Below are 27,606 nucleotides of genomic sequence, written 5' to 3' on the forward strand. Positions count from 1 at the left end.
GTCACATGATAGCAGCCACCTATGCATGGAAAGGCAGATTTCAAACCACTGTAAAAAAAAAAACAAAAAAAAAAAAACAGTCATCAATACAAAAATCTTAAAGTACACATATTGCATCTAGACAGCATGGAGATATTGGTAATTTATTTTTAAGCTTAAGCGCAATAAAGATGGCGCTGCGCTAGTGGCAGCCTGTTGCAGCAGCTCCGTTGTGTGTGTTATGTTTTTGCTCTTGTTTTGTCTTCCGTGGACCAACTGTGGACTAATTTTTGCACCAGTGAGCGTATCATCAACCTGGCAGCACCATGTATGCCAAAACTGCTGTGGTGGCTCTACTATGTCTGCTCTTTTTCACCTGGTTTATCACACCAGCAGCCACGGACTCAAGAAACAGCCGGCACCCCATTGTTTACACCCGTGAACAGCTTTTAGCCCTCTGCAGCACAGGGAGGTTAACCGGCTACAGGCCCAATGTTCCCCGGGAGCTAAAGAGAAGGAGAAGATGCTGCTGCTCCGGTGCAATGTGTCGGTATAAGAAGAAGCGCTTCAAGCCCACCACCCCCTGCTATCATCACCGGGAATGTGAGATCCATCCATAACAAAATGGATGAGCTAACGGCGCTAGCACGACACCAAAGGGAATACCGGGAATGTAGCCTGATGCTGCTCACCGAGACCTGGCTAACAGAGCTAACACTGGACTCCAACGTTACACTGGACAGGTTTCAGCTGATAAGGGCAGACAGGACAAGAGAGAGCGGTAAGAGAAAAGGTGGTGGACTTGCTGTGTTTGTGAACGATAGATGGTGTAATCCTGGGCACATCACTAGGAAGGATAAACTCTGTAGTGCGGACATTGAGCTGTCAGCCATTAGCATGAGGTCGTTCTATCTGCCGAGGGAGCTCTCGCATGTTAGCGCGATAGTAGCGTACGTGCCTCCCTCTGCTAATGCAGACTCGGCCCGTGATGTCCTCCACTCAGCTGTTAGCAGGCTGCAAAGACAGCATCCACAAGCCCTCCTCCTAATTACCAGGGACTTTAATCATGCCTGTCCTTCCTCCACGCTGCCAACTTTCAGTCAATATGTCACCTGCCATACTAGAGGAAATAAAACACTCGACCTCTTTTATGCCAACATTAAGGAGGGCATACACAAGGAAGATCTGGTCTGAAGAGTCGGTGGAGACTCTTCAGGACTGTTTTGACACTACGTTGTGGGATGTGTTCTGTGAGGACCAGGGGGAGGACACTGACAGTCTCACTGTGTCACGGACTACATCAATTTCTGTGTAGACTCTACCATACCCACCAAGACAGTAAGACTGTTCGCAAACAGCAAACCATGGATCACTCCTGACATAAAAGCCCTCCTCAAGGATAAAAGGAGGGCCTTCAAGTCAGGGGACAGGGGGCAGATGAAGACTGTGCAGAAAGAGCTGAGGAGGAAGATTAGAGAGGGGAAAAGTAGCTACAGGCAGAGGATGGAAGAACAACTGCAGCAGAATGATGTCAGTGGGGTCTGGAGGAGTCTGAACACAATCTCAGGACACAAAAACTCCTCCTCCTCCACAACCCCCCTGTGCACTCACTGACCCTCCTACCCTGCCCCCTGCTGCCCCTCCTAGCACACTCACTGCCCCCCCAAGCAGCATGGTGCTCTCTACAGCCCAGGTAGAGAGAGAACTGGCCAGGCTCAATGTCAAGAAGGCAGCGGGTCCAGATGGCATCAGCTCGCGTCTCCTCAAATCCTGCGCTAGCTAACTGTGTGGGATTGAGGAGCACATCTTCAACATGGGCTTGAGGTTGCAGTAGGTACCACAGCTGTGGAAGACCGGTACCGGTACCTGCGTGGTACCGGTGCCCAAATCATCTCAACCCAGTGTCTTCAACGACTACCAACCGGTGGCTCTCACAGCCCACTTGGCAAAGACCCTGGAGAGGCTGGTCCTCCATCATCTGCGCCCCCTGGTGAACTCATCTGCAGACCCACTGCACTCCCGTGCTTGGCCTACCAGCCAAGCACAGGAGTTGAGGACGCTGTCATCTTCCTCATGCAGAGATCCCTGTCTCACTTGGAGAGGTCTGGGAGCACTGTGAGAATCATGTTCTATGATTTCTCCTGTGCCTTCAACACCATTCAGCCAGATCTTCTGAGGAGCAGGCTGGACCATGCTGGAGTGGGCCACCAGCTAACATCTTGGCTCCTGGACTTCCTCACCAACAGGCCACAATTTGTGAGGACAAAAAACTGTGTGTCTGGCACAGTGGTCTGTAGCATAGGGGTGCCACAGGGGACCGTCCTGGCCCCTCTCCTATTCACCATATACACAGCTAACTTCACTCACTACACAACAAACTGTCACCTACAGAAATTCTCGGAAGACTCAGCCATTGTGGGTCTCATCAACAACGGAGACGAAAAGGAGTATCGAGAATTGATAGTGGACTGTCACCACCCAGGCAATATTTAAGAAGGGCCAAAGCAGACTCCACCTGCTGCGGAGACTGAAGTCCTTTGGAGTGCAAGGAGCCCTCCTGAGGACCTTTTATGACTCTGTGGTTGCATCGGCCATCTTTTATGGTGTAGTCTGCTGGAGCAGCAGCATCACGGCAGCAGAAAGGAAGAGACTCAACAAACTGGTGAAAAAAGCCGGCTCTGTTCTGGGCTGCAGCCTCGATCCAGTGGAGGTGGCGGGGGACAGGAGAATGACGGCGAAACTGTCTTCAATCATGGACAATGTCTCCCACCCACTACGTGAGGGTGTAAGATCCCTAGAGAGCTCCATCAGTGACAGGCTTCTTTACCCATGGTGCGTGAAGGAGAGGTACCGCAGGTCCTTCCTCCCCTCTGCTGTCCTCGACTTTACAACCAGTTCTGCTCCCAGTAGACCAACAACAAAGTGCAATATTGCTACCACATGTGCAATATCCTCCTCCCCATCCCACCATAACTGCACCACATATGCATATAAATGCATATTAATTTGCACTACCTATCCACACTGCCTTTTTCTGTTAATATATATATACTATGTATATTACTATGTATATTGTGTTTATGTAGTCTTACATATCCCACCATAACCACACCACATATGCATATTAATGCATATTTACTTGCACTATTCACACTGCCACTGTATACTTGTATATTATACATATGCATACCTACATATCCTCTTTTATATCCTGTGTGTGTGTGTGTGTGTGTGTATGTGAGTACTGCTGTTGTCAACACTGGGAATTTCCCCATTGTGGGATAAATAAAGATATATCTTATCTTATCTTAACAATGACTGATTTGCTCTATAAGTGAAAAACTGATGTTTAAGTGTAAAGTGTGCAAAGGTTTCTTCAGTTTTGGGGCTAAATTTTGATGAAAGTTGCAAAGCTGTGGCACATATGGTTGATTTATTATAAATTTGCAAAGTTTTGAAATTTAGAGGCTTGCTGTAGCGCCACCATCAGGACTATTGGCTTGTGTTTGCAGCTGAGGTAATCTGGCATGGGACTGGACCTTTGTGCAAAGTTTGGTGAGTTTTGGCACATGGGAATGTTGGACAAGCTGAGGCTTGAACTCACAATCTTTGACACCAAAGACTGGCCTCTATCTCACTGAGCTAAAACTTCACATGTAGCTTCACAAACTGACTGAGCTGATCACTGACATGCAGGACAGCAGACAGCCATGCACGGAAAGGCAGATTTTAAACAGCTGTCAAAAATTCAGTGATTAAGACAAAAATCTGAAAATATTGCATCTAGACAGCATGGAGATGTTGATAATTTGTTTTTAACACTTATTGATTTGCTAGATAAGTGAAAAACTGATGTTTAAAAATGCCATTCTTGCACTGACTCCAATTGTTCACATGAGAGGAAAATTCAAAATGCTGTCAAAACTTTTTTGACAGCAAAGTTTTTGAGCTACAGTTCTGAAATGTGCCACACATCATCTACCATGACTCCAAAATTTTGTCAGTTTTTTTCATGAACATTTAAGATTTATTTACCAAGAATGTGCAAGTGTATGTTTACAGTCAAACATTTTGATGCACTGTAGGCTCAGTTTTTGATAAATCAAAAATCTGTGTGGATCGTTTGTGTAGGACAGTTTGAAGATGCTCTGTAGCAAGTTTGGTGACATTTGAGCAAAAACTGTGGGAGGAGATAGGTTTAATAAGTTTTACAGTTTTTGAAAAAAAAAAAAAACAGTACAAAAGTAAATGTACTAAAGTTCTTCAGTTCTGGGGCTACATTTTGGTGAAAGTTGCAAAGCTGTAGCACATATGGTTGATTTGTTATGAATTTTCAAAGTTTTAAAATTTAGAGCTTTCCTGTAGTGCAACCATGGGACTAGACCTTTGTGCAAAGAAGAAGAAGAAGAAGAAGGTATACAAGAGGGTCCTGGAAGCTTAGGCTGCCCGGCCCCTAAAAATCACAATACTAAACTGAATCATTTTTCCCCACCCCAAGTCTAATCCCCTCTTGAAGTTATTTTGCCCTTTGGACTCTGATATGATAATTTTTGGTATGTGTTAATTATGTCTGGTTGTGATTATCAGTAAATTATCAAATTATAAGTAAAATTAGCATGAAACATTAGTAAATAAGAAGAACATTATCAGAAAGTTACCAATAAAAAATTATTACAGTAAATAACAGGAATAAATCACAGAAAAAAATACCAGAAAAGTAACCAAAAAATAGTAAAACATTACAAAAGAGGCCAGGAAATTTGAGGAACAATTTTTTCCAGAAAAATGTACATTGTATATACACACACACACACACACACACACACACACACACACACACACACACACACACACACACATTTCAGGGTTAATACAGGAATCCTCAAGTTGAATTTACTACCTTTTACTACCTTTTTTACTACCTTGCAAATATCTTTTACTACCAACACGGCATTGATGCTGTTTTTTAAAGAATATAAACAAAATGCAAAGAGTTTTGAAAACTCAGAGTGAGGGGTGTAAACTAACTTTTTGGCTCACTGGCCAAGGGGACCGGTAGATGAAAAAATCCACCTGCCAAGCAATTTTTTTTACCAGCCAAAATAACAAATTGCCTTTTGTTGTCCCATATGCATCTGTTTTAGTACTTTTAATTGAGATAACAGTATTATATTGAAATACATGTTTAGAGAAGAGGCCAAAGTAAGACTGGTAAAAATGGCTAGGACCACTTTTTGTAGCCCAGAGGAGATATGTTGCTCAAACACTTGGTATGTTGTGTTAGTGTATGTTTATGAGTTGTAGAAAATAATAAATTATCTTGCAGGAGTAGATGTTTACCAGCAACCGTGACTCAAACAATTTAACAATATGTTAAATTATTATTTGTTTTAAAAATGTAAATTACTTATCAAACAGACCTAACTATTCAACTACCAATGAATGAGCAGTAGTATGCATGTGATAACATAGATAAGTCAAAAAAATAAGCCGAAGTGATACCTCTTCTCTGAATAGACAAGCTAAGCCAGTGTGCTGCTGTTAGCCAGTGAAAATAGAGCGGAGTGGCAACTCTTCGCTTTGTTACACAATCTATGTCAGTGTGCTGCTGTAGCTGGAGAGTTTCTGTGCCTTTTGGACTAGTATGGTGCCGGTGCAGTTGATGTAATATTTTTTTCTTGGTGGTGCAGGTGCAGGTGAAACGACTGGAGGGGTTGTGCCACCCAGATTTGCTTCCCTCCATGTAATTTTCCCTAGACATACGTTCATATTCCACACAAAAACAGCATTTATATATATATATATATATATATATATATATATACACATATGTATATATGTATATGTATATATGTGCGTCGTGTGTCGTCCTTCTGAGCTGGCTAGGTTAACCCTGGGCTAACCTCACAACATGTGACGCGATGCACAACAAACAGATCACTAGCACTAGCCGACGGACTACGGGGAGCTACTGAAATGCGACACACAAACATCACCAGTCAAGCGCTAACATTAGCTACCGTATGAATTTAAAGCCACCTCTTGCATAATTTATTGCATGACTTGGTGCAAATATTTCCCTGCCCCGTGACAGGTAGACCTCCAAAATTAACTCGCCACCGGAATATTTTAGGCGCATTTGGGGAGTGGCAACCACTATTTTACAGCACTGCTCAGAGCTGCGAAAACTTAGATTTTCCCATTTCAGCAAGTGGCTTGCTCACACTAACGTTTTGAGACCCGCATGAGCGCAACATGCGGCAGGTGAACCAATCGAGTACACGATACAGGGTGGAAAATGCAGTCAGGATCACTGATTGGCTATCAACGCCGACACAGGTCCTGGTGTCCTGCTAACACATATTTTTTCGTTTTAATAGTTCTTTCATTAAATGAACTGTAAAGAAAAAATCAGCATCAATGGAAAAGTCATAATATATTGAAGGGATGATGAAAAAAATTACTACCAATTAAAACTGTGTTAGTTACCTTTTACTACCTTTTAAGGGCCTTAATTTGGGCTTCTTTTATTTACTACCTTTTACTACCTTTTACAACCCCCTGTATTTACATATATATACTTATTTAGAGAGAGAGAGAGATAGAGAGAAAGATAGGTAGAGTTTAAATAAATGACTTGGATGCAAGTTTTTTTTTTTAAGTACAGAAAACTACAGGAACTACATTAAGAAAATTACCAAAAGCAAAATGCCAGAAATGTAGTCACAAAAAAGAAAAAAAGAAAAAACTATTCCTCATTTTACTGAGGACCCCCTGAAAAACCTCAAGAACCCTTGGGCCTCCCTGGACCTCACTGTGAAAACCACTGTGTTAGTCAGTCCATTGATAAGATTATTATTAACCAGCAAGATAACAATATACACAGCATATACATTTGTGTGGTATAGCCTATTTGTTCAGAGTTGACGGTCATACATACAACTAAACTAACGTAGCTGATGCACAATATCTCATTCATCCTTCCCTACATACCTGCCTGCATCCACCCACAATACAACAGCCTTGCCATTTTACCATGTTTCCATCATTCTTTTGATCCATCTATCGCTTAAATAAACATGTCCTTCCTTATACACACCTCCCTCTTTGGTTCCATGCTCATTCCTCAGTCCTTACAATACACAGTGATGTGTTTGGCCACTGGTTTAAGTTGGTGCTAGTTAACAGGACTGTCCACTAAGGGACAGTCAGTGGCAGTTAATAGGTTGAGGGGCTGCTTCATGTGTTTTTCCCCCCAGCCACGACAAGGGGTATGTATTTTTCTATAAAACAGAGATGAAAGGGGTTTATTTTTCCCACAGTTAATGTGTCATCTTCACTCGCAAAACTATCAGGTTTACAAATGATTTTGAGGTAACCTACTTACAAGTGGTCATAAAACTGACTCGGTCCCCAGACCCCAAGAGGCAGAGAAATTACTGTCAAGGTTAAAAAAAAAAAGCACTGAGTATGCATTGCTGGGGAGCACTTGTGGGTGCATACAGTCACAAGAACGCACACTTAAGTTTAAAATTGAGACCAGCAGCTAGGCTAGTGCATGCTATCAGATGATCCCATACCAAACCTTACTGTACATATGCCACTGTATGAATAGGTGCCATAAAAAAATGCTATGATGTTATAAGTTATTGCTTGCTACAGATGAGCAATGACAACACTGACAGGTATCTCTGATGTACAGTAACTCATCAGATTTAGTAGGGATTTTCAAACCTTTTCATTTCCTGGACCCCCAAATTGACTTTCAATAACCTGAGCACCCACATCTGAAGTGTTTTTGTATAAGAGGGACTCTTATATCAAAAGATATTTTTTCACGAGCATTTAAAACAAGAAACAAGAAATTTATAGCATTTTTTGCCAATTTTCTTTTTGTTATTATTTAGTTTAGTACAAGAAAATGACCAGTCACTTAGCAACAAAATATTTTCAAAATTACAAGAAAACTGTATTTAGAATGATTAAACCTATATGTTCAAAGCTCAGTTCGGTGATGCTGGATGAGATTTCTTAGGTTTGAATGCTTGTGCAAGGTGCCGGAACACAGCTTGATGTCTTTCACAAGCATTTAAACAATTCCTCATTTAGCTGAGGACCCCCTGGAGGCCCCTCATGGACCTCTGGGGGTTTCCGGTCCCCACTTGAAAACCAGTGGCTTTATAGGATGACTCAACATCAGCTCTTTCTCTCTACTGAAGCACTTATGACCATACAATCATAATGTTCTTCAGCAGATCATGCCTATTGTGTGCCCCAATAACTTGAGGTGTGTGTGTGTGTGTGTGTGTGTTTATTTATATAGCTTTATTATTACATGTTTATTATATGTTTATTACATTTATAAAACTAAATGAATGTATATGGAGGCCTTTGCAACTTTCTTAAAAAATAAGGGAAGGTTCAGGTGGGAAAAGAATAATGTTTTTTTTTTTTTTTTCATATCTTGAACTCAACCAGCAGCCCCACTTGGCTCTGCCCCTAACAGTTATCTACCACAGGTTTTGTTTTCAGCAGGGGCGTGCCACAAACACCTGGGTGGTGTAGAACACATCTTTTACTAGTGCAAAAGTGTACTAACACCTCACCATACTTAAAAGGGCAAATGAACAATGAAAAAGTCAACCTGATTCCCCCTCAAAAGCCCTACTTCCTGACAGTGAGATGGAGGAAAAATCAAATTCAACATGTACAAATGGACATTGCAGTGGTTTTATGAATAAAAATGAACTCAACTTGTAAATTAAGCAGCAACAATACCCATTCCATCTCTAATTAGGAGAAAAAATGTAATTTAAAATATACATCCAAGATGCTCCCTTATGTAACTATAACCTCGAGGAGCAAGGACTGAGATAACTTTCTTATTGAAGTAAAGCTAGATTTCTGACACACCATATTTATGACACAAACCCTAACAAGTTATTTCACTAACGCTCAAGTGGATATTTTAGTTGCTTTATATTATTTTCCATCTCTATATCCCTTTCCCCTCAAAAGGCCTTTTACCTTTTGCCACACTGTCATCCCGATTTAGAAGTTATTCTTAATTTGGGTGTCTACTTAAATATACCTTTAAAAAATTAATAAATAATGCTCAGGTTCTGTGTAGCTCAATGGAATTGCCACTACCTGGGTTAGGGGGTCCATTTCCACTGGAACCACACATATTAATTATATCCTCTGTGTACTGTGCTGGACTTTAGATAGAAGCTAGTGCTTCTAGAAGCTACTAATGTAATATTATCCAAGACTGAAGATGAGAAAACAACCACCATTGGAAAGGTTAGAGAGAGTTACAGGGATCTAAGCAGGGAGAATGGAGGTGAGGAGAGGGTCCATTTTGAAGACCACTTCAGTATTCATCACTAGAAGCACTCACTTGCACTAAAGAGAATGAGGAGTGGACACCCACCACTTTCTGATGGACCTTATTCAAACTGGTTAAGTATGTGCAACAAATTCAGATTGCCACATTGATCGCTTAGTAACAATTGACAGCAAAAGAGCGGGAGATATAGAGACAAACAAACAGATAGATAAAGAGAGAGAGAGAGAGAGAGAGAGAGAGAGAGAGAGAGAGAGAGAGAGAGAGAGAGAGAGAGAGGATGAAGGGGGCGGTGGCTGTACAACCATCATGCTTCCAGCTGTGTAGCTGTAATGGGTCCTTCGTAGTCCTATTCCTTGGCCAGCCATCCCTAAGTAGCTGGGTGCCTGTCTCCCCCTCCTCCAGGGCAGGGTTGGGGCTGGGGCTGATGCGGTAGCTAAGCTAGCGTTAGCTGCCATAGCAGATGAAATGCTGCGGATCTACAGTCAGGAAGGGAAGGGACGTGGTCCCTTTGATACATAAAGCCAACCCAACACACACGCTACATAAGAATGTAGTACACCAGACACAAGCAGGCATTTCCATCATCTAGTGATTTGCCGATTCATCTATCCCTCAATCAGTCGTGGTCCGTCTGCATCCTCTTACTCTATCTGGTGTCGTGTTAACGCAGGTCGTGATTCTACTGTTGCTGAAACATGCATAGATACCCACAGTCATCGCCTCAATCATGCCTTGTGACCATCCCAGTAAGCCATTACCTCGCTGGAAGGCTAACTCTTACAAACGATTCAGTAAAACTGTGAGATAGAGGGAGGACAAGAAGGTATGATAAACTGACAGGACATTGTGGGGTGTTAAAACGGGGCAGCACGCTGTCTAAATTGCAGTATCAGCTACTAACGCCACGACAGACTACCTTAATGTTTCCATCTTCATCCACTGATAAGCACTAACCGGGCTATTTCTTCCAGACCAGGCTATCACCCGATGGCTAACTGACGAATAGTGACCGAAGAATGGGGATCAGTACATAACTTAGCCGGGTTCTAAGGCAATAACAGGGGCGGAGAAGAGGGAATGACGGAGAGGGATAAGCTAGCTAGCACCGTTGCCACCAATTCTTCCGTTAAGTCTATCACGCACATTTTAGCAAGATTTTTACATCAACCCAACATTTGTGGCGGAATAAAACAGCACAGTCTTGTTGGTTCTTACCTCAGGCGGCGTTTCGAACCAAGTTCCCCGAAGCAGCCATGTTCGGAACTCCTCTCTCCGTCCTTCCACAAGAACCGAGCCCCCTCCCCGGGTCAGCTGTCCCTCTTCTGGAGCAGATTCCCACACCGACTGGTAGAATCGTTTTAAACTGAATAAAATCCTGATTGGATTGGATATCCAGTAAAATGAGGTTATTCTCCGGAATTCAGACAGCGGGTTGCGGACAGGGGCTGATACCCGGCGCAGTGCAACCTAGCCGCGGCTTAGGGCAGAATGACAACCCGCCACCTGAACCATGGACACCCTGAAACACAGTCTTCTTGTCCTTTAATTCGGTGATTTTCCTGATTAGAATTTCTTGACCAATGTGCAAGGTAGTACCTTGCGAATACAGCTGGAACCAGCTGGGTGAGCTTGCTCGTCAGTTTGTAACGTACTATAATTTTTAAAGGCGACAAGCTAACATTAGCTAGCAGCTAGCTAGAACGCTAGCTGACTAATAAACCGCTACCATTGTCATTTGTAGGAAAACAGTTGGCCTAATGCAGGCTGCAGGCCAGCCAAAGGCTAGCCGAGGGGCCATTGGGAAATGAAAACAGGCGCTATGGAAATCTATATGTATTTTTCGGAGGTACCGCTAAAGCTAGCGCTGTGTTGGTCAGCCCCTCCGTGCCGTTAATCTCGGTCAGAGGAAGGAGAGGGGCTGCACGGAGAGCGCGCTCCCGACACCAGGCAAGCACGGCCCCGCGCGCTCCAAAGACACTTTTCCACAAAATGGCGGCCCAAACAAACCCACCGCAGCAAATCAAAGTAACCTGCAGTGTTAGTTACTAACAACATACTATTCAGATAACAGCTCGACCTGATTTCATCTCCCTAAGTAAACACTCCAAAACAGATTGTACATGTTACGACCATCCTCGGGTCTTAATGAAATGGGCAGGTGACGGAGTACTGGCACTTTCCATTGCTGTTCCTGTCCTCAAAAGGCACGTCTCATCTATTACAGACGTGGACGTACACTACCTGCGCTTACGTAGAAAAGACAGTGTAACATGTTGCCTCATTCAAGCAGCACCACTACACCTTGACGACTTATGAATTTGGTATTGGTCATTTATTTGCCTGTTTGGCAGAGCAGGCCATGAACACCGGCTTCGGTGAAGGTGCAGGTCCTGCACTTAGAGCTGCAGCGCCCCCTGTGTACCAGCCAGTGAATGACGGCAAGAGAAAATTGTGGTAAAGTAACAATTTCTGTCAAATCTAATTGAAGGACCCTCACTTCTAATAAACTCGCTTCTGCTTTGTCAGTCAGAATTGGCCTAGTTTTAGTGACACATGTTGGTTGGGCTCCTTTAATCATATCTATCTAGCGATTAAAGAAAATGTAATTATTCAGTTAAAACAATGTCCTATCAACAGATCCACACAAAGTCCAAAAAAATGTTTATTTAAAATAATAAAAAAAAACCTAAGGCAAAGCATACATCAACTGTTTTAAGCATAACTTGTTTTAAATGGTCTAAAACCAGTTTGTTTTAGACTTAATGATCAAACACATACATTTGAAACTAATTACAAAATCACAAAGTGAGGGAAAAAAGTCACCATCTATTGTAGTCTAATCAAGTTTGATGCTGTCTCATTACCAAACCATAGTATTTCACAGAGGATTAGGAGTTAGCCAGGTAAGACAATGTTCTGATCATGCTAATCTGAAACTATAAAATAAAACTTGATTCAGTCATGCATGTTGACTGGAACATAACATTGCTTATGATATTACATAACATTGTTTTAGTTCTATGGCCAGAGTTCCTCTGTGAAATACCCTGCAGGTGGACTGGGATTCAAATCACATTTTTCAACAAAAAACAGGATCTTGTGCTTATGTTTAGCAGGTCTCCACAAGACACTGTGCACCAGTATACAAAATATACTAGCTCTGGTATGTTTTAACAATCATTAGACAAAGATGAGACATAGCTCGATGATTTATTTTCTACTGAATAAAGCTGACTGCAGGGGAGGAATAAAGGCGCTAGATCAAAATAGCTGCCATCACAGGGCTGGACACAATTGAGGGGATATTTACTATTAATGTGAGATCTGTAATTAGATAATCTATGAATCATGATGCAAACTGCTCTCAGCGTTTTGCAGGTAGTAGGAAATAACAAATATTGGTGCATCCAAAAACATTCAGTGAAGTCTCATATCACTGTTCTCTTATGCTACAGCAACATTCAGACACACTGCATGACTAAACACTGAAAAGACAGGACATCTCACTTAACCGCTGTTTTTATTTTTCTTTTCACAAAAATCATACTTTTCAGAACCCTACATGAAGACACACTTAACCAGCTGAATTAGAGAGTCACTCATCATAATCCAATCAACCCAATCAGGATGCCACATTGTGGTTATAGTCATCCTCACCGTGTAGTGTGACCCCAGCTTTTATCAGCAATAGTGAAAAACAGCCAAGCAGTGAGTTAACTGTCCCAAGAGCTCAGAAAATAGAAAAACTCTGACCAAATTATGTCCACATTTAGCTGGTGGTGTTTTCCCTGCCTGCAACAGTCTATAGACAGGTCAAGGTGGAGAGTGGAGCAGCAGACAACGCCAGGGTGTGGTGATGATCTCAAGCTGTCCTGAGCTTTCTTTCAGGTTTCATTTCTTGTTTTTAGGAGGTGGTCTGTGGGGACAAACACATTAGTGTCAACTCATCTCCTACACTGTGAGGTGCAGGCACAACATAGGCAGAGCACATTACACCAGTTTGTGAGGTTATGGTGGTGTGGACCTGTAATAGGGGGCAATCCTCACATAATAAAACTAACTGTAAATAAACAAACATTAAACTTCATGATCTACTTTTTGTGAAGAAATCTCTTTGGCTTGCACAGGCAAAAGTGTGCTACTAAAAATAAAAGATTAAAGGATAAAATGAAAGAACAATAAAACTGTAAACGATAATTTGTTTGACTTGCCTGCTTAAATAGAAGTTATATAAATGAAATAAAAACAAGAGGTTCTCTTACAGCCAATGCACAGTCAACACAGTCAGCTGAATCCTTAACTCAGATACTTCAAAGAGACTAACAATAAGACTGCTGCCCGGGACGGCATTCAGACTGCAGAGCATTTTTCCACCTGAAATCTGCTGTCTGCCTCGCTAGAGTTGGGCTTTTCCAACAAACTCATAGCAGAAGCAGGGTGGAGATGTGCATTATGACCTCGGGCTTGAAGTGTGGAGCAGATCTACACAAGGTTAACTTTTTTTCAGCTTGATCCATACAGGGGGTTGCAAGCAGAACCCTTGTCTCTCAAAAGAAAATGTTTTTGTAGAAAAAGCTTCAGTCTGACCACCCCCTTATGGTTTTAAAAATACTTACCAGTCACTGGATACCAAGACTTATTAGACAAAAAAGACATGTTTCATGTTAATCTACCTGTAGACGCCCACCACTACAGCATGGTCTCTCTCATAGGGCTCCAGTGTGAGCTGTTCCTGTGGTTTCATGTTTTCAGCACTCATCTTCTTCACTTCTGAGGCAAACACTGCTTCTGGAGCTGCTGTGGAGTCTATACAGTTGGCCTAAGTTGAAAGACAACCCATAAGACAGAGTCTACATATTTTTTATAGACAGACTATACAAACATCATTAGCAATTCATCTTATATGTAGTGTGCTTGGTCTTTGGTGGCAGGTGACATCACCAGCCATAGCGTACAACAGATGGAGACTTTTGTTTGGCTTCTATCATCTCTGTGCACCTTATTGTTACATGCCAAGTTCAATAACAGGTAAAAACATTTTTACATTAAAATCGTAAAACACCTTGTGAAATAAAAATTGGTAAAAGATTGGAAGATAGCTTCTTGGTGTGATGGCCACTGCTGTACCTTGATAGAGATGACAAAGTGTCCCCCGTTCTTCAGGAAGTTGTGAGCATTCAAAGCAACAATTCTTGTCTGGTCTGGCTGGGCAACATCAGCAAAGATTACATCCACCATGCCTACAAAGACAGTCCATTAGTTGTCTAAGTAACTCTAAGACACCATATCTTGAAATCTATCAAGCAAAATGAAATTTAAGAGCACATTCCTGTCAATGGTGACCTCATGATCTTTCCTCTACTGTCACCTCAGGCAAAAATGTCAACTTTGCACTTAAACATGTAATTATTACACTGCCCCAATATTATGTATGGGCCTAATTGTTGCGATTAGCTCTTCGACTACAAACGGTAACCCAGAACTTTCCATAACCTAGGAATTTCTAGAAGTTCATATAATTTCCAGTATATGAAGGATCAATCATCAATGGTATGAAGGGCATTATAAAGAATCTTTTTGTAGTCTTGTTTCTCTTTGTTAATTTAACAGACTAACAGCCTCTGATGGTTTTTACATGAGTATGTTACCTTCACCTCATTCTGAGATTACAGTATACCTGTTGCCGGTACTGGTGTACTGACCACACTACTTGGTGTAACTTACTGACTACCATGGCTAACTGCTACCTACCAACCAACATGCGGTATTTGTGTGGGTGACGGGCATCTTCGATGATGGGAATGATGTTGGTTCGTTTTTTTGCCACATTGAGAAGGTCACGACCTGATCGATGGGAAAACTCTACAGCATAGACCAGCCCTTCCTGTCAATGTAGGGAAAACACATGTCAACATTTCTAATTAATGTCTTTTCAGTGTAATGAGATTTGCTTTATTCAACTGTGTACTGGGGGAAAAGGCATAAAAAGGTGGGTGGGAGAGAACAGGTGACATTAGAGCGGTTACAAAACTGAAATCATTTTATTTATCATCAGTCTGTTCCAGCAAACACTGGGTCAGAATATGTGTATCAGCGGGTCACAGGTGTAACTGTCAACAGGTTGTCATACTGACCGGTCCAACAATGTCAGAAACATGTGAGACTGTGGTCCCAGAGGCGGCTCCAAGGTACATGACCTTCGCCCCCGGTTTAATATGGATCTGGTCTACACCCCCTAAAATGGCCGCTGCCAGCTTAGACCGAAAGGGATTCCAGGCCCGGTATTCAGTCTTCATCTCTCCTTCCTGACAAAGAAAAACAATGCACTTACATTGCATTTTGTTTCTACCATAGATACATGTACACAGATATTTTCTGATAGCATAAAACAGAGAAAGCAAATCTTACCCTTTATGAAGTAACGACTGAATGTTTGGTGTTTTTACTTGGTAAGTGACTAAAAACGATAATTCTATTAAGCCACTAACAACTGAAAATGAGAAATTAATTGTTTTCCCACAACTGAAGATTTGGAAAGGAATGGACAGTGAAAAGGCAGTTGGCAACTTTGCATTTGCTGTAAGGTGCTTCTCCTATCACCGCATTTCAAGCAGATGAGAGACTTGTAACGGGAATAAACAGCAAATTAAAATAAATAAAACACATTAAAAGGAAAACTGTTACTACAGGCTAAGCTGCTACTTTTCAGGCTGAGGGGAAAAAGCACAGGCCCACACTGCATATTTCCCCTGCTCCTGGTTGCAGGACACAATTCCGCTGTGACCTTGAAATAATTTCAGTATTTCTTTTCTTTTAAATGTTATCTATTAGTTACTTGAATTAAGTGTGATTTTGAACTACTGATTCTCCAGCACCTGTTTCCATGCTTAAAATTCATCTTTTACTATACTCTGGCATGACAGCCAGTCAGGCTTATAATACACCGGAGGAAACCCTGCGAGGGTGATGACCAGGAGAAGAGTTGTAGCTACTTAAGGTCAGCTTATACTTCTGTGTCAAAATGCTGCCATAGCTACACTGTAGGCTTCTGTGGCCCATGCGGAGCCTGCCATTGTAGATTACGCACATCTCCAGAAATGTAACTGTGTGAAGACCAAAAGATTATGTGATCTATGATAGGCTCACTACACCTGTTCTGTGTTGCTTCTTTGTTTTGTGGGTTGATTTCCACTGACAGTAAAGACAGCACGGTCTCTCAACCAGGTAGAAATGAGGAACTTTGAATACATGTGCTGATGTTGCCAACTCAACCCCCCCCCAGTCTCAACCCAGCTGAACACACATGGGAGATTCTGGAGCAATGCATTGGACCAGCACTATCACCACCATCAAAACGCCAAATGAAGGAATATATCCCTCCGAAGCAGTGGTAGGGGAAACAATGTATATTATAAGAATGTATTACAAAAAGGTAATAAAATACACCAACATCAAGCTAGCCAGACAAGGCCCAAACAAAGCAGAAGCTTGATGCTGGATCGATCACAGCGAAGGGCCAGACTGGCAGACACAGGTGGACAGATATCAGTAAGGTGAGAATAAAGTCCGATTTATGGTTCTGCGGACACTGGACGCCACGTGCACGCAGTTGCTACACAGATGGTATGTGCCTCTCATGCTTCTGCGTCCTGTCGGTCTATTCCCCGGCAACTAAATTAAACAACGGCAACTTAATCCCCTGCCGATATATTATTATCATATTTTCTCAAACAAATAGTGCAAAACAAGGTGCGCACGTTAAGTACAAATGGTGCAAAAGAATTGAAATGCGCAAATCAAAACAAACGAAAAGGTGCAAAGTAGTGAGGTGAAAACTATTGGAATGTGATACTACAGCAGGCAGTGAAACCAGAGGGGCAAAAAGCCGGACATGATGTAGTTCGGCGGACCTATCATGGCTCTTGTTTGTCTGCGTAGGGTCCGCGTAGTTACAATTTTTGGGAGGTGCGCGGCAAGTCTCTGCGGCAGTCACAGATGTCCCGCAAGGAACATGTTTGCTACGCAAACCCTCCATAAGCTACACATACGCAGAACCATATATCGGCCTTAAGGGATCACTGTGGCAGGTCCTACATCTAAAAAATGATCTTTAAATTCAGCGATAAATGCCACAGCTCTGAATTTTTTGTAGGTGGCAGTGGATGGCCCACGCAAGGGGAACCTTTAGTTTACAAGTACTAGTTAATTATAGTTAATTATGAAGTCCACCACTATATTTTTATTTTTAAAAAAGGCAGCTGTTATAATTTTTCATTTAATGCTCTTATTCTATTGTCTGTTTATCTCTCTGTATTATGAGGACCTTTGTAACACTGTGATAAGGGCTATACAAAAACTTCACTCAAGCTATTTAGTCCAAACTAGCCCCACATACTTTGCAGGTTGCACCTTTGAAAGTCACTTTTCAACGAGCAAAAACCCTAGGGCTAATCATATTCCTGGATCCTAATAATGAATGAGTACTTTATCAAATATCAGTATTGAGTCAGCTAAACTGTTAACAGTGATAGCCAACATGCAGCACATCCCGTGCCTGTGTGAGGAAGTTACTCTCCATGCCATGAGAGGGCAGTGGCCTTAAAAAGTTAAACAAGCAGCATTCGGCTCACAGAATAGGACACCACAAAGGGAATCACTGGCCAAGGGTGGCCAATTACATTGAGGCCAATTGTGAGGTGTGTCAGTGGCTTTAGGTATGATCTCACCTCTACATTGATCCTCTTCTCTCCATAAACAGACTCTCCCACCACCATGTTTTTTGTCACCAAGGCATCCTCCTTCCCTCTGCAGATAAACACCCCTGAGCAGACACAAATGGAACATCACAGGCTGGTGCCTTGTGGGCCCAAAATTTGACATTTTTATATTGTTCTGTGCTTTCATTGACAATAATACTAATAAATAAAAAATAACCTTCATGTCTGTGTGGCTCCACTAACACCTTCTTCCCTCCTCCAAAGCCTCCTCTGCCCCCCCGGCCTCCTCTGCCCCTTGGGGTGCCCCTGCCTCCCCCTCGCCCTCTGAATCCACCTTCAGGGGACTTGAACCCTCCGCCTGAAAAAACACAGGACAAATATTAAAATAAAATCTTCAATACATCGGCACAATGTAAGTTCAAAACTTGTTCATAACCCTATGACCAGGTCAAGTCATGTGAAAAATACTGTCAAATAAATCAATGGAGTTGAACCCATGTGGAAAACAGTTTATTGCAAGCCACTGCTAATCTCTAGGTAGTTTAAACATTTGATCATAGGAATATTAACATGCAATGTGATATTTGAGAATACATGTGTGCATAAATAAATGACTGCAATTTGAACTTAGTGTGCTCAGTTGACTGTATGATTCATACTGCTATGACATTTTCTGTATTTCTGTTAAATATAAGCCGCTGTTTGCTTTAAGTTCTTTTATTCACAAATATGCACTTTTTGATTCCCACAAACAGTGCTCCTTCTCTTCTCACCTCTTCCTCCTCTGAATCCTCCTCTTCCTCCCCGGTCACCAAAGCCTCCTCTTCCTCCTCCTCCTCCTCTCCCCCCACGAAACCCTCCACCCCCTCCTCTTCCTCCTCTGTCCCCACGAGGACTGAATCCTGTAGCAAACACACAGACAACAGACATGGTTACAGAAAAAACTGTGATACACTAATAAGGGCTGCCTATCAGCTCCGCCCTTGTGCCTGTCTACTACTGTAGTCTAGTAAATATTGCTACACAGGCTACACTTGATTTTTGCAAGTCATTCATAGACTGTCATTAACAGAATGACTGGCCCTTGTCAAATGTAAGCTGAAAAGGCACAAGAGTAAAAAAGAAAAACATCAGCAGAGGTAAAACAGAGTGCAGCAGACTAATGTTGTATATTATAAAAATATGTTAAAGCGCCTGATATAGTCAGCCACTGCAGATAGAAAGATGAGACATTTAACCATAAGTTTGTGAATACTGAAATCGATATCAAAATTGCAATATGTGATTTTGTCAATATCATGCACCCCTATAGCAGATTATGAAGAAAAACAAACAACAAAAAAAAAACCAACAAAGAGGACAGCCTTCTTATCTCAGTTATTTACAGCAGTACCCCACTCTAATGGCTGCTGGTGCTACAACTTCTAATACTATTTTGAGTGCTTTATCCCTTATACTACCACTTCTAGTTCTACTTCAAAGACTGCAATTCTTTTGATTACTTCTACTGCTGATGGGAGGACTACTACTTTAATTGCTTGAGGTCATTATTCTATTACTACTTCCTGTAACACTTTACATTCTTCAAAAACTTCTGCTATCACTACTGCTGGTACAACAACTTCCTCAAGTACTACCTGGTACTCTCTAGTGACTAACTAGAGACACCCTAGGAACCACCTACAAACACCCCAGCAACCATTTGGTGGTCATGCTAATAACCACTTAAACGTCCTAGCAAATGCCTAAAAACAGCCTTGCGACCATTTAATAAGCCCTAGTAACTGCCTACAAACACTCTAGAAACCACCCGTATTGCTACTGAGATACTTGGCATAAATGGCGAGGTATGGAATTCTATCTATATTCTGCAGCACTAATTGCAGATGTAGTTTCCTAATAAGCAGTTAATACACCATAGACATGACTCTAAATGATCTGCATCAACATAACACTGACAAAGTGATATATCTTTTGTTATGGGAAGACGATTAGGATTCACCATCATCTCCAATGACGTAATGGAGCCAAACGCAAAACCCCATAAAGCTGTACATAAGTATGAGTCAAAAAATAAACTTGTTATTTTGACCTGCTAAAGGTACAATGGGACGCCACTCCAGGTCAGAGTTCATTCTCCCTGACTCAAAGCCAATCTTTTTTTTTTTTTCATCATCACTTCAGGAGAAGTAGAGCTCTGACGTCACACAGCATGACGGCACCCATAAACGCGCACGTTGTATGTGGTAAACATTCAATTAAAAGACTACATAATTCTGTTTGGTAACTTGTGTTTCAGCGTGTAAAACGTCAACATGCGTCGCCGGTGACATTTGTTAGCTAAGGTAGTCAGTCAGGACACACGCGAGGGTAACGTCAAAACTAAGCACCTGGCTGGCACAGAAGGTTTGCACGGTCAGCCATGTTTGTTAGCATTTAGCGTGGTGCCGCAGAAACGTTTCGAGGTATAGAGACCTCTAGCTTTCGACGGAACGTAGCTACTTTCCAGTGACTTTTCCGCGATATGAGAACGACCAACACATACAGGGGATTTAAGTAGCATTATCCGAGTTTTTTCCTAAAATAACCAATATCGTCCTTAACAAATGACTAGTTCGTGATTGCGCCCTGAGAAAACGCCAACCAATTCAGCCAAACAGCCAACACTGACTAGCGTGAGCCTCATGCTACAAACCAGAACGATTCGGCCTAACAGTACAGATTTCAACCAGTCTACTCCTGTCGACAAGTTGAAGACAATTTAAAACCTTTTGCCTTACAAACTGTAACTGACATAGCTGGTAGTCTTGGTGGAAACAAGCCTGAGTCTGGACTGATTAGAAATGTAAGGTTAAGAGCGCGGTTGTGCACGTGTCTGCGGACATGTGGCTTCATCACACACACTTCTTCCTCACTCCCCTCAGCCTCTGGAACCTCAGCACTCTGGCTTCAGCACGGCCCCGCTTTAACGTTAAAATCACACTTTTAAATTTTCAGTTGTTTTTTTTTTCTCCAATACATATAACCAGTAAATAAGGTATGGGGGGTAGTGACACGTGACATTTGTTTCCAGTTAAGTTCGAAAATACGTTTGCAATTAGCGGACAGTCGGAGCACTGGCGTTACAGGCCAGTTGGACAGTATTAACCAACGATTTTTGGAATTAAAAAAAACATACTGCGAAGACCGTTACCTGGTTTCATGATAGCTGCTTAACGACCGCCTCGACGCAAAAGTCGCACTTCTTCTCACTCCTCAAGCGCTGTGTGTGAACGCACTACCATGCATGTGGGCAACACTTCTTCTTCTTCTTTGTATTTTAGGGCGGGTGGCAACCAATGTTAAGGTGCATTACCGCCACCTACTGTGTTGGAGTGTGAACCAGAGTCATCTATTCCCACTTAGAAGAAGGAAAAAAATAAATAAAATAAATAAATAAAAAATTATATTCTCTTATTTACGCCTGTATCTTTCATAAATTGAATGAGTTTCCCTAATCCAACAGTTAAAGCACTTTTCAATGTTATCTCTTGTATTCCAATCTGCCTAAGCTTGTTCTTTAGACTGACTCTCTCTCTAGAATACTTGTTGCAATGAAGAATGACGTGTTCTACTGACTCTTCCACTGAGCATACATCACAAAGGCCTGTTGGATGTTTTTTAATCAAGTGAAGTGTTTTATTCAACCCAGTGTGACCTACCCTCAACCTTGTCAACATGTTTTCTTCTTTAGTGCTCTTTTTAACTGATCTCACCATGCCCACTTCCCGTTGCACTGCATATAAATGTCTTCCCACTTCCCCATTATCCCATAAGTGTTGCCATTCCTTGTGTACAGTGGCGGCTGGTGAAAAAAATTCTTGGTGGGGCTGGTGTGCCAACACATTTCCCTGCCTAGTCTAGTATAAGCATTCAAATGAACAGTGGGAAAATTACTAACAGTTCCACAATAATATTTAATTTCCTTCTCAAAATCAACAGTTTCAAAGATAAAATAACAATTTACAGCTATATTAGACTTTATGCTATCAAATACTATACAATACAATACAATAATGAGATAAATTTACAGAAAGGGATTTCAGCTGAATCTATACAAATCAACAGTGAGTGAGTGAGTTTACAGCAAAGTTCTTTTCAAAAATTAAAACATAATCAGATGATTTACCCTATCTGATCAAGAAAAAATGCAAAATTTGCTTGAAGAAAAAAGCATCAGTGCCATAGAAGCAGCAAAATTTGTCAGTGCATGTCACAAACACAACAGAAAAACAGGGGGTTACGGCAGATCTTTTGTAGCACAGAGGAGATATGTTGCTCAAACACTAGGTATGTAGTATTATGAGTTGTAGAACATAATAAATTATCTTGAAGGAGTAGATGTTTACCAGCAAGCTTGACTCCAATAATTTAACAATATGTTAGATTATCATTTGTTTTAAAAATGTAAATTACTTATCAAACAGACCTAACAATTCAACCACCAATGAATGAGCAGTAGTATGCATGTGATAACACAGATTGAATATGAAAAATAAGCCAAAGTGATACCTCTTCTCTGAATAGACACGCTAAGCCAGTGTGCTGCTGTTAGCCAGTGAAACTAGAGCCGAGTGGCACCTCTTCACTTTGTAATAATCTATGTCAGTGTGCTGCTGTAGCCTGGAAAGTTTCTTTGCCTTGTGGGTGTTGCCTTTTGGCTCGTGCGGTGCCGGTGCCGTTGTTATTATGTCAAATTCCGAGTTAAAAACAGTCACCCAAATGGCCACGAAATTCACCCAAATGGCCAGGCAAAAAGCGAGTTGCGCTTTTCGGCGCGCTGTTTGCATCCCTGGTGTGTGTCTGTCTCTCTCTCTGTGTGTGTGTCTGTCTGTGTGTGTGTCTGTCTCTCTCACTGGGTCTGTCTCTCTCTCTCTGTGTGTGTCTGTCTGTGTGTGTGTCCACGCTGAATCATACCTGTCACTTCTGAAAAGGATGCAGGGGAAGCAGTAAAGTGCACTGGCTGTTCCACAACCTGTTAGCTACGGCTTGCGCTGAAACCAGCTCCAGCAAAAAGTCCTGTTATAGGATGTAGCTTTCTCCTTGGTTTTCTGTTGGATGTTGATTTTGGGCTTGTCGTGTCCCAGCTCCTTAACGCGGATTTTTTCCGCTACCGTCCTTCTCGCAAAAGGGTAATTTAATAAGGATCTCAGCGAATTTGGTGGAAGCTGCTGCTCTTGAACTCCTGTCAACGTCGCCGCCATTATCTCTCTCACTCACTCCTCGCGGTATTTTTTTTTCGTAGGGCACCGTAAGTCTGGGAATCTCACTACGAAAAACAATGATCGCTGGCTCCTCAAGTAGCTTTAGCAATCCGAAACCTTCACGCATTTTACGTGGACGTAGGGGCGACATTTCCAGCGCCCCTACGGCGTTAAATTTGGCGACGTTGATTGGCCAATTATTCATCATTTTCCCCTAGCAACCATAACCGGATTGGCTATTTAGCTGCAGGTCTGGGGCGCTTTGAAAAGCGCCCCTAAAGAGAAATGATACAGTATGTCGGAGGAAATTCACCACTGATTGAATGAGTCAGTTGGTGTAAATGTTGTTTAAATTATTCAGATTGCATGTAGGCACACACTATTAAGTAAAATTGACACTGATGATAAAATTTGTAAATATATACATTAGAGGTTTTTCCCCTCCACGTCTGGAGGGGCGGCGCCCCAGCGCCCCCTATGGGCCAGCCGCCACTGCTTGTGTATATTTCTTTTTATAACTCCTTTTGCTTCACATTTACTGAGTGCAACAGCCATACTCTCCTGTTGTTTTAATGCATGTTTAGCCAATGTATCAGCCATCTCGTTGCCTTTAATTCTTCTATGAGCTGGTACACATAAAGGTGACTACCTTATCCTGCCTCTGAAGTCTGTGCATGGATTCATAGATTTCATTAACTGCATCTTGTCTGCTGCTATGTGTGAATGATTTTATTGATAGTAATGCTGATCTTGAATCTGAGCATATAATAACTTTCTGGAATCTTAATTCTTCAATCCACTGTACAGCTTCTAAAATTGCCAACATCTCAACAGTGTATACAGCCAAATCATCCGATGTCCTCCTTTTGACTGAATTCTTCAATTGTGGAATAACAATAGAAAAACCTGTTCTTCCCGTATGAGGGACTTTGGATCCATCTGTAAATACTGGAATAAATGCATGATATATGGTATGTAATCATTCCTCCACTAAACTCACAACATCACCACAACCTTTATGCACAACTTCTTGAATGTGAAAGTCAACATGAACTGATGGAAAAAACCAGGGTGGTGTTACTGTTAATTGTACCGCAGAAATAATTTTTTTCTGATTTAATTTCATGTCTGCAGCTGTTCTTCCACTGCTCCATGCAAAACATTCTCCTTTGTATCTTTCTCTTTCCCAACATGGAAGAAGCACTTTTACCGTTGGGTGTTTGTCTTCTGTATGTCCCTGGAGATTTGCCCAGTAGGTTACCATTAATTGTTTCCTTCTGAGATACAGCGGCATTTCTCCCACTTCTACCTGCAGAGCTGACACAGGGGGTGTTTTGCGCGCACCACAGCAAAGTCTCAGTGCTTGAGCTTGCATGTGGGCAACACTTTCTCCCAGAATGCATTTCTACTTCTTCTTCATCTTCTTCTTCTGCTGCTGCTGCTGCTTCTTCTTCCTGAGATAAAAACAAGTTGCAAATCAGTGTAGTTCCATAGCGCTACCTCCTACTGTAGTGGAGTACGGAGCTTATACATCGCATTACGTACATTTAATTATACTAAATTATAATCTATAACTTCACCTTCCCTAAAGATACATTACACACACACACACATTATATATAATGTTGGGCAAGCTACTTGGAAAATCTAGTCAGCTGAGCTACTAGTTAGTCTCTATTAAATGAAGCTTCACTACACTGAAGCTACCCACCAGAGAAATGTAGCAAGCTAAGCTACAATACAATGACAAAATGTAGCCCAACTACATCAAAGCTACGTTGTTGTTGTTGTTGTTGTTGTTGTTGTTTTTAACATTGAACCAACTTCATTCCAAGTCATTGCTATCTTAGTGATCAATAAGATTTCTGCTTTTACTGCTACAAACCACTGCAACAAAAGCAAACACCATGCTTCACATAAAAAACAAGTGGTGTGTATATGCTCATGTGGGGGAAGTGTGTATATGTTAGTGTGTGTGTGTGTGTGTGTGTGTGTGTGTGTGTGTGTGTGTGTGTGTGTCTGTCTGTCTGTCTGTATGTATGTGTGCACACCTGTGTCTGCAGTATGCCTAAAATTAGGGCACATTTGGACGACAATGTGTAAATATCCTTAAAACTCAATAAGTTGGTTCAAACCACAGGAGCAAAAGAAGAAACCCTGCTCCGAACACTAACAGCTTGGCAAAAAAAAAAAAAATGACATGTAATGTGTGTGTGTGTGTGTGTGAGAGAGAGAGAGAGAGAGAGAGAGAGAGAGAGAGAGAGAGAGAGAGAGAGACCAAGTTTCTGCTTCTTAAGTTTTTTCCTCAGTGGATATAGAGGCCAGGCATCCTGATCTTTCTTACAACAGCTGCTTGTTCACGTGTTCACGCGACACAACAGAAACATTTCAAAATGCTCACCTCCCTCCTCCTCTGTCATCTTTGTCACCCGCATGCACTATTCCCGCTGCAGCAGACAAGTCCGCATCAGCGGCAGGATAGGTAGGCGACGTTACACGGAAAAACGTCTGGCGGCTGCACGTACAGGTCTGTGAGTGGCGGCGACGTCACCCACCGCTTCTAGATTTCAAACCGCAGCAAAAGCTCCGCTGCGTTTACGGTATAGAAATGCCTGGGAAAATGTAGCTTCTGTGGACGCTACCGCGCCATTTAATCATTAAAAAAGTTTCACTGCTCAAAAGCTATTTGATTTAAGAAACAGCGACGTTACAACCACACTACTGAGAAATGTAGTTAAACTAGTAATATCGCTACTATATATAAATACACTACTCACAAAAAGTTAGGGATATTCGGCTTTTGGGTGAAATTTCAGGATGAACCTAAATGCATTATAACCTTTACAGGTGACCTTAATGTGACCTTCTGTAAACTTTTGAATGCACATGTCCAACTGTTCAGTGTTTCAGTACTTTTTGCACAAGTTGCTGTTCTCTAACAAGGAGTTTAACGGCAAAATTCACATCAGGTGTTTGATCCATGAATCAACCAATAAATTTCCTGGTTCATTTAGAATTGGCATTTAAACAGTCCTCCTCATCATGCTGTTCACATGTTGACATCATGAGACCAAGAAGACACATCAGTAGAGAACTGCCCTACACTTTGTGAATGGTACAGTGACAAGCCCATGCTACCTGAATAACATCATTAATCCAGTCATTGTGCCCCTGCATGACCAACACAGGCCTAATTTCTTCTTCATGGACGACAATGCTCCAGCTCATCGAGGTCGTATCATTAGGGAACGGCTGCTGGAGGCTGGGGTACCTCAAATGGAGTGGCCTGCACTTTCTCCAGACCTGCATCCAGACCTGCATCCCGAGCCTCTACACGGCCGAGTCGCCGTGTAGAGGCTCGGAGCTCTGTACCCCAGAACCTCAATGTCCTGAGGGCCGCCCTTCAAGAAGAGTGGGATGCCATGCCTCAGCAGACAATAAGTCGACTTGTGAACAGCATGAGACGTCGTTGTCAAGCTGTAATTGATGCTCAAGGGCACATGACAAGTTATTGACACTGACATTTTTTGTTGTGGTATATCCACCACTGTTGTTGGCCTTTGTTTCAAGAAATTGTTTGAGATGAGGAAATCACCAGTGTATGCTTTTACTGCACTTCCATTCTTCTGTTTCCTTTTGCTCATCCACCATAAGCTCCCTCTCTGTCTGGTACCTTCTACAACTGTTGACTATGTACGTGTCTGTCCCACAGTGATTGCATTAACATATAGGATGCATCCCAGTGATGTGCAGAGATTTATTTAACATACTGTGCTGCAAGTCACAACCATGCAGTTATCACTCTCTGCTATTAACTGAAGTGCCTTGTCCTGCTGTTGGACCTGATCATGCCATTTTTTTTTACTGCTATTTTCTATATAAATCCCTTTGCTTCAGCTTTACTCCTCTTGATACATAAATCTAGCTTTTCATTCAATAATGTTCCTTTGGCCAGCTTATCCAGCTCTCCCATAATCCCCACATGTGCCGGAACCCGTATGCATTGAAACTACTGTATGTGCCAGCTTGCACTACTCTGTTGAGAACGTCAATAACTTCTCAACTTCTTGAACTAAAATCCTCTAAGTTGACAAATGCTGAACATGAATCAGAGCATATCAATATTTTATCCAATCCCATCCCCTCTACCCACTTTAACACTGTTAACAATGCATTTGATTCCACGATAGACATTTTGGGGTTCATCTGGTACACATTCAGTTGTATGAATTTTCTTATGTCTGGCTGAGATTTTCTTCACTGCCTCCTGATGACCTAGATCCCACCAGCCTGAGCAGAGGAGCTTGAAAGGTGGCAG

The 27,606-nt window shown here is 42.0% G+C and overlaps 2 protein-coding genes across 2 annotated transcripts in view; both read right to left on the reverse strand.

Moving 5' to 3' along the window:
• dyrk1b (dual-specificity tyrosine-(Y)-phosphorylation regulated kinase 1B) overlaps positions 1–11,468 on the reverse strand; it is a 118,212-nt gene extending 106,744 nt beyond the window's left edge. Inside the window, exon 1 of the mRNA XM_030071610.1 lies at positions 10,544–11,468. The gene's annotated coding sequence lies outside the window, so the exon portion shown is untranslated. The remainder of the gene's footprint in view (positions 1–10,543) is intronic.
• Positions 11,469–11,977: 509 nt separating this feature from the next.
• fbl (fibrillarin) lies at positions 11,978–21,374 on the reverse strand. The gene is made up of 9 exons (XM_030072741.1): positions 21,239–21,374; positions 18,819–18,947; positions 18,263–18,403; positions 18,055–18,149; positions 15,463–15,633; positions 15,080–15,212; positions 14,456–14,568; positions 14,002–14,147; positions 11,978–13,244 (listed from the first exon to the last, which is right to left on the reverse strand). The coding sequence occupies exons 1-9, from the start codon at positions 21,246–21,248 to the stop codon at positions 13,220–13,222; spliced, it is 963 nt and encodes a 320-aa protein (XP_029928601.1). The 5' UTR covers positions 21,249–21,374; the 3' UTR covers positions 11,978–13,219.
• Between the last annotated feature and the right edge of the window lie 6,232 nt (positions 21,375–27,606).

This window comes from Myripristis murdjan, chromosome 16 (genome assembly GCF_902150065.1).
Source record: "Myripristis murdjan chromosome 16, fMyrMur1.1, whole genome shotgun sequence".
NCBI lineage: Eukaryota > Metazoa > Chordata > Actinopteri > Holocentriformes > Holocentridae > Myripristis > Myripristis murdjan.